General features: G+C 55.7%; 2 protein-coding genes across 2 annotated transcripts; one reads left to right on the top strand and one right to left on the bottom strand.

Moving 5' to 3' along the window:
* The first annotated feature begins 893 nt into the window (after positions 1–893).
* Positions 894–8,657, top strand: NGB (neuroglobin). The gene is made up of 4 exons (XM_069949705.1): positions 894–1,000; positions 6,772–6,883; positions 8,291–8,410; positions 8,511–8,657. Exons 1-4 carry the CDS (start codon positions 894–896, stop codon positions 8,655–8,657), a joined length of 486 nt encoding a protein of 161 aa, XP_069805806.1.
* LOC138771327 (melanoma-associated antigen E1-like) lies at positions 5,105–6,172 on the bottom strand (the record flags this gene model as incomplete). The annotated part of the gene is made up of 2 exons (XM_069950950.1): positions 5,105–5,586; positions 5,785–6,172. Coding segments are annotated over 2 exons (870 nt in total), but the record flags the coding sequence as incomplete, so codon positions are not given.
* Positions 8,658–10,090: the final 1,433 nt, after the last annotated feature.

Here is a 10,090-nt window from a genome sequence, read left to right as displayed (position 1 = left end):
AGCGGGGGGGTGCAGTACGTGTGTATATAGCGGGGGTGTGCAGTACGTGTGTATAGTGGGGGGGGGGGGGGGGAGTTTTTTACAGCATGTGTATGTTACTTAGGCCCCTCGGCCAAACATGTCGGGGGGCCACTTCTTGGGTGCGGGGGGGGGGGGGCTGTATATGAGGAGGAGCGCTGTCCCTTTAAGTGGAGATGAGGAGGAGGGGGAGGGGGGGGGCAGGAGAAGCTTTATATGCTGGAAACAATCAGAGCGGAGCTGGCAGATCAGTCACCATGCTGCCCGTCCTCTGCCCCCTGTAAGCTGCCCGTCCTGTGCCCCCCTGTAAGCTGCCCGTCCTGTGCCCCCCTGTAAGCCGCCCGTCCTCTGCCCCCCTGTAAGCCGCCCGTCCTCTGCCCCCCTGTAAGCCGCCCGTCCTCTGCCCCCTGTAAGCTGGCCGTCCTCTGCCCCCTGTGAGCTGCCCGTCCTCTGCCCCCTGTGAGCTGCCCGTCCTCTGCCCCCTGTGAGCTGCCCGTCCTCTGGCCCCTGTGAGCTGCCCGTCCTCTGCCCCCTGTAAGCTGCCCGTCCTCTGCCCCCTGTGAGCTGCCCGTCCTCTGCCCCCTGTGAGCTGCCCGTCCTCTGCCCCCTGTGAGCTGCCCGTCCTCTGCCCCCTGTAAGCTGCCCGTCCTCTGCCCCCTGTGAGCTGCCCGTCCTCTGCCCCCTGTGAGCTGCCCGTCCTCTGCCCCCTGTGAGCTGCCCGTCCTCTGCCCCTGTGAGCTGCCCGTCCTCTGCCCCCCTGTAAGCCGCCCGTCCTCTGCCCCCTGTGAGCTGCCCGTCCTCTGCCCCCTGTGAGCTGCCCGTCCTCTGCCCCCTGTGAGCTGCCCGTCCTCTGCCCCCTGTAAGCTGCCACCACCATGGAGATGTCTGTCGCGCTGTCAGAGCCCCAGAAGCAGCTGATCCGGGGCACCTGGCGGCTGGTGAGCCAGGACCAGATCCACCATGGCACCGTCCTCTTCACCAGGTGAGACCACCAGTCCCTGTGCCTGCTCGTATCTAAGCCTACTGTGTGTAATACTGTGCCATACACCCTGTATCTAAGCCGGTCTGCAGAGACATTACATCTAATCTTATCCTGTGTGATACGTCTTCTGAGTCGCTGTACCTAATCTTATCCTGTGTGATACGTCTTCTGAGCCCCTGTACCTAATCTTATCCTGTGTGATACGTCTTCTGAGCCCCTGTACCTAATCTTATCCTGTGTGATACGTCTTCTGAGCCCCTGTACCTAATCTTATCCTGTGTGATACGTCTTCTGAGCCCCTGTACCTAATCTTCTCCTGTGTGATACGTCTTCTGAGCCCCTGTACCTAATCTTATCCTGTGTGATACGTCTTCTGAGCCCCTGTACCTAATCTTCTCCTGTGTGATACGTCTTCTGAGCCCCTGTACCTAATCTAAACCTGTGTGATACGTCTTCTGAGCCCCTGTACCTAATCTTATCCTGTGTGATACGTCTTCTGAGCCCCTGTACCTAATCTTATCCTGTGTGATACGTCTTCTGAGCCCCTGTACCTAATCTAAACCTGTGTGATACGTCTTCTGAGCCCCTGTACCTAATCTTATCCTGTGTGATACGTCTTCTGAGCCCCTGTACCTAATCTTATCCTGTGTGATACGTCTTCTGAGCCCCTGTACCTAATCTTATCCTGTGTGATACGTCTTCTGAGCCCCTGTACCTAATCTTATCCTGTGTGATACGTCTTCTGAGCCCCTGTACCTAATCTTATCCTGTGATACGTCTTCTGAGTCGCTGTACCTAATCTTATCCTGTGTGATACGTCTTCTGAGCCCCTGTACCTAATCTTATCCTGTGTGATACGTCTTCTGAGCCCCTGTACCTAATCTTATCCTGTGTGATACGTCTTCTGAGCCCCTGTACCTAATCTTATCCTGTGTGATACGTCTTCTGAGTCGCTGTACCTAATCTTCTCCTGTGTGATACGTCTTCTGAGCCCCTGTACCTAATCTTATCCTGTGTGATACGTCTTCTGAGTCGCTGTACCTAATCTTATCCTGTGTGATACGTCTTCTGAGCCCCTGTACCTAATCTTATCCTGTGTGATACGTCTTCTGAGCCCCTGTACCTAATCTTATCCTGTGTGATACGTCTTCTGAGTCGCTGTACCTAATCTTATCCTGTGTGATACGTCTTCTGAGCCCCTGTACCTAATCTTATCCTGTGTGATACGTCTTCTGAGTCGCTGTACCTAATCTTATCCTGTGTGATACGTCTTCTGAGCCCCTGTACCTAATCTTATCCTGTGTGATACGTCTTCTGAGCCCCTGTACCTAATCTTATCCTGTGTGATACGTCTTCTGAGCCCCTGTACCTAATCTTATCCTGTGTGATACGTCTTCTGAGCCCCTGTACCTAATCTTCTCCTGTGTGATACGTCTTCTGAGCCCCTGTACCTAATCTTCTCCTGTGTGATACGTCTTCTGAGCCCCTGTACCTAATCTAAACCTGTGTGATACGTCTTCTGAGCCCCTGTACCTAATCTTATCCTGTGTGATACGTCTTCTGAGCCCCTGTACCTAATCTTATCCTGTGTGATACGTCTTCTGAGCCCCTGTACCTAATCTTATCCTGTGTGATACGTCTTCTGAGCCCCTGTACCTAATCTTATCCTGTGATACGTCTTCTGAGCCCCTGTACCTAATCTTATCCTGTGTGATACGTCTTCTGAGCCCCTGTACCTAATCTTATCCTGTGTGATACGTCTTCTGAGCCCCTGTACCTAATCTTATCCTGTGTGATACGTCTTCTGAGCCCCTGTACCTAATCTTATCCTGTGTGATACGTCTTCTGAGCCCCTGTACCTAATCTTATCCTGTGATACGTCTTCTGAGCCCCTGTACCTAATCTTATCCTGTGTGATACGTCTTCTGAGCCCCTGTACCTAATCTTATCCTGTGATACGTCTTCTGAGCCCCTGTACCTAATCTAAACCTGTGTGATACTTCTTCTGAGCCCCTGTACCTAATCTTATCCTGTGTGATACGTCTTCTGAGCCCCTGTACCTAATCTTATCCTGTGTGATACGTCTTCTGAGCCCCTGTACCTAATCTTATCCTGTGTGATACGTTTTGAGTCGCTGTACCTAATCTTATCCTGTGTGATACGTCTTCTGAGCCCCTGTACCTAATCTTATCCTGTGTGATACGTCTTCTGAGCCCCTGTACCTAATCTTATCCTGTGTGATACGTCTTCTGAGCCCCTGTACCTAATCTTATCCTGTGTGATACGTCTTCTGAGTCGCTGTACCTAATCTTATCCTGTGTGATACGTCTTCTGAGCCCCTGTACCTAATCTTATCCTGTGTGATACGTCTTCTGAGTCGCTGTACCTAATCTTATCCTGTGTGATACGTCTTCTGAGCCCCTGTACCTAATCTTATCCTGTGTGATACGTCTTCTGAGCCCCTGTACCTAATCTTATCCTGTGTGATGCGTCTTCTGAGCCCCTGTACCTAATCTTATCCTGTGTGATACGTCTTCTGAGCCCCTGTACCTAATCTTATCCTGTGTGATACGTCTTCTGAGTCGCTGTACCTAATCTTATCCTGTGTGATACGTCTTCTGAGCCCCTGTACCTAATCTTATCCTGTGTGATACGTCTTCTGAGCCCCTGTACCTAATCTTATCCTGTGTGATACGTCTTCTGAGCCCCTGTACCTAATCTAAACCTGTGTGATACGTCTTCTGAGCCCCTGTACCTAATCTTATCCTGTGTGATACGTCTTCTGAGCCCCTGTACCTAATCTTATCCTGTGTGATACGTCTTCTGAGCCCCTGTACCTAATCTTATCCTGTGTGATACGTCTTCTGAGTCGCTGTACCTAATCTTATCCTGTGTGATACGTCTTCTGAGCCCCTGTACCTAATCTTATCCTGTGTGATACGTCTTCTGAGCCCCTGTACCTAATCTAAACCTGTGTGATACGTCTTCTGAGCCCCTGTACCTAATCTTATCCTGTGTGATACGTCTTCTGAGCCCCTGTACCTAATCTTATCCTGTGTGATACGTCTTCTGAGCCCCTGTACCTAATCTTATCCTGTGTGATACGTCTTCTGAGCCCCTGTACCTAATCTTATCCTGTGTGATACGTCTTCTGAGTCGCTGTACCTAATCTTATCCTGTGTGATACGTCTTCTGAGCCCCTGTACCTAATCTTATCCTGTGTGATACGTCTTCTGAGCCCCTGTACCTAATCTAAACCTGTGTGATACGTCTTCTGAGCCCCTGTACCTAATCTTATCCTGTGTGATACGTCTTCTGAGCCCCTGTACCTAATCTTATCCTGTGTGATACTTCTTCTGAGCCCCTGTACCTAATCTTATCCTGTGTGATACGTCTTCTGAGCCCCTGTACCTAATCTTATCCTGTGTGATACGTCTTCTGAGCCCCTGTACCTAATCTTATCCTGTGTGATACGTCTTCTGAGCCCCTGTACCTAATCTTATCCTGTGTGATACGTTTTGAGTCGCTGTACCTAATCTTATCCTGTGTGATACGTCTTCTAAGCCCCTGTACCTAATCTTATCCTGTGTGATACGTCTTCTGAGCCCCTGTACCTAATCTTATCCTGTGTGATACGTCTTCTGAGTCGCTGTACCTAATCTTATCCTGTGTGATACGTCTTCTAAGCCCCTGTACCTAATCTTATCCTGTGTGATACGTCTTCTAAGCCCCTGTACCTAATCTTATCCTGTGTGATACGTCTTCTGAGTCTTCTACCTAATTCATCATCTTAACCACTGTATCTAAGCCCACTGTGTATGATGCTGAGCTGCTGTATCTAATCCTTTCATGTCTGATACAGTCTGTTGAGCTGTTGTATCTAAGCCTGGCATTTGTGATACTCTGTGTAATGAAAAGTTCTGTAACTTTCTAATATTTTTGTGTCCTTTCCTCTGCTTGCTGTCAGTGACTGAGACCATTGTGCTCCCCCACAGACCGGCACATTGTACAGGATGACAGCGGCTGGGGGGTTTCCTCCGCTTGCTGTCAGTGACCATTGTGCTCCCCCACAGTGTTGGTAGTGATCTCTTTTGGGGGTTGTGATTATTGTGCTGTTCCATCTGGAGGGATCTCTTGTGCTGTGGTGCCATCTACAGGGCATATGGGGAACTGCAGTGGTCTGGGGGCTGATTTGGAGAGCAGGGTAGTGCTTTTCCCTGTATGACCTGTGGGGGGCAGGGTGGTGCTCTTCCCTGTATGACCTGTGGGGGGCAGGGTGGTGCTCTTCCCTGTATGACCTGTGGGGGGCAGGGTGGTGCTTTTCCCTGTATGACCTGTGGGGGGCAGGGTGGTGCTCTTCCCTGTGTGACCTGTGGGGGGCAGGGTGGTGCTCTTCCCTGTATGACCTGTGGGGGGCAGGGTGGTGCTCTTCCCTGTATGACCTGTGGGGGGCAGGGTGGTGCTCTTCCCTGTATGACCTGTGGGGGGCAGGGTGGTGCTCTTCCCTGTATGACCTGTGGGGGGCAGGGTGGTGCTCTTCCCTGTATGACCTGTGGGGGGCAGGGTGGTGTTCTTCCCTGTATGACCTGTGGAGGGCAGGGTGGTGCTCTTTCTTGTATGACCTGCTGGGGGCAGGGTAGTGCTCTTCCTTATGGGGGGGCAGGGTAGTGCTCTTCCTTATGGGGGGCAGGCTTGTGCTGTGGTGCCATCTACAGGGCATATGGGGAACTGCAGTGGTCTGGGGGCTGATTTGGAGAGCAGGGTAGTGCTTTTCCCTGTATGACCTGTGGGGGGCAGGGTGGTGCTCTTCCCTGTATGACCTGTGGAGGGCAGGGTGCTGCTCTTCCCTGTGTGACCTGTGGAGGGCAGGGTGGTGCTCTTCCCTGTATGACCTGTGGGGGGCAGGGTGGTGCTTTTCCCTGTATGACCTGTGGGGGGCAGGGTGGTGCTCTTCCCTGTATGACCTGTGGGGGGCAGGGTGGTGCTCTTCCCTGTATGACCTGTGGGGGGCAGGGTGGTGCTTTTCCCTGTATGACCTGTGGAGGGCAGGGTGGTACTCTTCCCTGTATGACCTGTGGGGGGCAGGGTGGTGCTTTTCCCTGTATGACCTGTGGGGGGCAGGGTGGTGCTCTTCCCTGTATGACCTGTGGAGGGCAGGGTGGTGCTCTTCCCTGTATGACCTGTGGGGGGCAGGTGGTGCTCTTCCCTGTGTGACCTGCAGGGGGCAGGGTAGTGCTCTTCCCTATGGGGGGCAGGGTGGTGCTTTTCCCTATGGGGGGCAGGGTAGTGCTCTTCCCTATGGGGGGCAGGGTAGTGCTTTTCCCTATGGGGGGCAGGGTAGTGCTCTTCCCTATGGGGGGGGGCAGGGTAGTGCTCTTCCCTGTGGGGGGCAGGGTAGTGCTCTTCCCTATGGGGGGCAGGGTAGTGCTCTTTCTTATGGGGGGCAGGGTAGTGCTCTTCCTTATGGGGGGCAGGGTAGTGCTCTTCCCTATGGGGGGCAGGGTAGTGCTCTTCCCTATGGGGGGCAGGGTAGTGCTCTTCCCTATGGGGGGCAGGGTAGTGCTCTTCCCTATGGGGGGCAGGGTAGTGCTCTTCCCTATGGGGGGCAGGGTAGTGCTCTTCCCTATGGGGGGCAGGGTAGTGCTCTTCCCTATGGGGGGCAGGGTAGTGCTCTTCCCTATGGGGGGCAGGGTAGTGCTCTTCCCTATGGGGGGCAGGGTAGTGCTCTTTCTTATGGGGGATGCAGTCTCACACTTTTCTTGGTTTTTCAGGCTCTTTGAGCTGGAGCCGGATCTGGTCTTCCTCTTCCACTACGACTCTGCTGACTTCTCCAGCGTCCGGGAATGTCTTGGCTCCTCAGAATTCACAGAACATATCCGGAAAGTGAGTGGTCCCAGAAACCCCCATCTGTACCCCCAGAATATCCATCGGGGGGAGGTGATGCACTCAATCAGGTGGTGGTGGAGCGCTCTAATGGGTAGAGATGGGGGTGGAGCGCTCTATCTGGTAGAGGTGGGGGTGGAGCGCTGTATATGGTAGAGGTGGGGGTGGAGCGCTGTATATGGTAGAGATGGGGGTGGAGCGCTGTATATGGTAGAGATGGGGGTGGAGCGCTGTATATGGTAGAGATGGGGGTGGAGCGCTGTATATGGTAGAGATGGGGGTGGAGCGCTGTATATGGTAGAGATGGGGGTGGAGCGCTGTATATGGTAGAGATGGGGGTGGAGCGCTATATATGGTAGAGATGGGGGTGGAGCGCTGTATATGGTAGAGATGGGGGTGGAGTGCTCTATCCGGTAGAGATGGAGGTGGAACGCTCTATTTATAAGGTAGAGATGGGGGTGGAGCGCTCTATTTATTGGGTAGTGATGGGGGTGGAACGTTCTATTTGTCGAGTAGAGATGGGTGTGGAGCGCTCTATTTATCAGGTAGAGATGAGGGTGGAGCGCTCTATTTATCAGGTAGAGATGGGGGTGGAGCGCTCTATTTATCGTGTAGAGATGGGGGTGGAGCATTCTTTATCAGGTAGGGATGGAGGTGGAGCGCTCTATCAGGTAGAGATGGGGGTGGAGCGCTCTATCCGGTAGAGAGGAGGGTGGAGCGCTCTATTTATCGGGTAGAGATGGGGGTGGAGCGCTCTATCCGGTAGAGAGGAGGGTGGAACGCTCTATTTATCGGGTAGAGATGGGGGTGGAGTGCTCTATTTGTCGGGTAGAGATGGGGGTGGAGCGCTCTATTTGTCGGGTAGAGATGGGGGTGGAGCGCTCTATTTGTCGGGTAGAGATGGGGGTGGAGCGCTCTATTTGTCGGGTAGAGATGGGGTGGAGCGCTCTATTTGTCGGGTAGAGATGGGGTGGAGCGCTCTATTTGTCGGGTAGAGATGGGGGTGGAGCGCTCTATTTGTCGGGTAGAGATGGGGGTGGAGCGCTCTATTTGTCGGGTAGAGATGGGGGTGGAGCGCTCTATTTGTCGGGTAGAGATGGGGGTGGAGCGCTCTATTTATCGGGTAGGGATGGAGGTGGAGCGCTCTATTTGTCGGGTAGAGATGGAGTGCTCTATTTATTGGGTAGAGATGGGGGTGGAGCGCTCTTTATCGGGTAGAGATGGGGGTGGAGCCCTCACCTGATGGAGAGCTCCGCCCCATTAGTCTGCCATTTTAGCTCCGCCCCCGAGTAGCAGCTCCTCTGGCTGTCAGAGAGGGAAGTGATGACTCCACCTTGTCAACACAGTCAGTGTTGCAGCCTGATCAGCAGGGGCTCCCCCGTGTAACCCCGTCTTTCCCTCCCTCAGGTGATGACCGTCATTGACGCCGCGGTGCAGAGCCTGGACTCGCTGCCCTCTCTGGAGGAATACCTGAGCGGCCTGGGGAGGAAGCACCGCACCTCCGGGGTCCGACTAGAGTCATTCAATGTGAGGAGTCATGTGACTGGGAGGACTGCTATGGGGGGGAGTCATGTGATGGGAGTGGAGGCCTGTAGGGGGCGCTGCTGACACTATCTGTTTCTTGCAGACGGTGGGGGAGTCACTGCTCTTCGCTCTGGAGTCTGGACTGGGCGACATGTTCACTTCTGACACCCGACAGGCCTGGAGCCAGCTGTACGCCATTGTAGTGGGCGCTATGAGTCAGGGCTGGGAGGCGGAGCCTCAGGGACTGTGACCGCACTACGTATGTTCTGTGTCCTGTACAGTAATAAACTGGAGGAAAACCACTCGTGTGTCCCTGATCCTCACAGCCCGCTCCCCCCGCACACCACAGCCCGCTCCACCTGTACACCCCCGCACACCACAGCCCGCTCCACCTGCACACCCCCGCACACCACAGCCCGCTCCACCTGCACACCCATCACGCACCCGTACACCACAGCCCGCTCCACCTGTACACCACATCCCGCTCCACCTGTACACCCCCGCACACCACAGCCCGCTCCACCTGTACACCCTCGCACACCACAGCCTGCTCCACCTGTACACCCATCACGCACCCACACACCACAGCGCGCTCCACCTGTACACCCCCGCACACCACAGCCCGCTCCACCTGCACACCCCCGCACACCACAGCCCGCTCCACCTGCACACCCATCACGCACCCGTACACCACAGCCCGCTCCACCTGTACACCCCCGCACACCACAGCCCGCTCCCCCCGCACACCACAGCCCGCTCCACCTGCACACCCCCGCACACCACAGCCCGCTCCCCCCGCACACCACAGCCCGCTCCACCTGCACACCCCCGCACACCACAGCCCGCTCCACCTGCACACCCCCGCACACCACAGCCCGCTCCACCTGCACACCCATCACGCACCCGTACACCACAGCCCGCTCCACCTGTACACCCCCGCACACCACAGCCCGCTCCCCCCGCACACCACAGCCCGCTCCACCTGCACACCCCCGCACACCACAGCCCGCTCCCCCCGCACACCACAGCCCGCTCCACCTGCACACCCCCGCACACCACAGCCCGCTCCACCTGCACACCCCCGCACACCACAGCCCGCTCCACCTGCACACCCATCACGCACCCGTACACCACAGCCCGCTCCACCTGTACACCACATCCCGCTCCACCTGTACACCCCCGCACACCACAGCCCGCTCCACCTGCACACCCATCACGCACCCACACACCACAGCCTGCTCCACCTGCACACCCCCGCACACCACAGCCCGCTCCACCTGCACACCCATCACGCACCCGTACACCACAGCCCGCTCCACCTGTACACCACATCCCGCTCCACCTGTACACCCCCGCACACCACAGCCCGCTCCACCTGCACACCCATCACGCACCCGTACACCACAGCCCGCTCCACCTGTACACCCCCGCACACCACAGCCCGCTCCACCTGCACACCCATCACGCACCCGTACACCACAGCCGGCTCCACCTGCACACCCATCACGCACCCGTACACCACAGCCCGCGCCACCTGTACAACCCCGCACACCACAGCCCGCTCCACCTGTACCCCCCCGCACACCACAGCCCACTCCACCTGCACACCCATCACGCACCCACACACCACAGCCCGCTCCACCTGTACACCCCCGCACACCACAGCCCGCTCCACCTGTACAC

Source organism: Dendropsophus ebraccatus, chromosome 13 (assembly GCF_027789765.1).
Source record: "Dendropsophus ebraccatus isolate aDenEbr1 chromosome 13, aDenEbr1.pat, whole genome shotgun sequence".
Taxonomy (NCBI): Eukaryota; Metazoa; Chordata; class Amphibia; order Anura; family Hylidae; genus Dendropsophus; species Dendropsophus ebraccatus.
This window is presented reverse-complemented; position numbering and strand designations above follow the sequence as displayed.

Excerpts from the sequence above, each read along its gene's own strand:
- NGB (XM_069949705.1), top strand. The coding sequence starts at position 894 with ATGGAGATGTCTGTCGCGCTGTCAGAGCCCCAGAAGCAGCTGATCCGG. Across the intron at positions 6,884-8,290 it reads TCACAGAACATATCCGGAAA|GTGATGACCGTCATTGACGC; the intron begins GTGAGTGGTCCC and ends TCCCTCCCTCAG. Across the intron at positions 8,411-8,510 it reads TCCGACTAGAGTCATTCAAT|ACGGTGGGGGAGTCACTGCT; the intron begins GTGAGGAGTCAT and ends TGTTTCTTGCAG.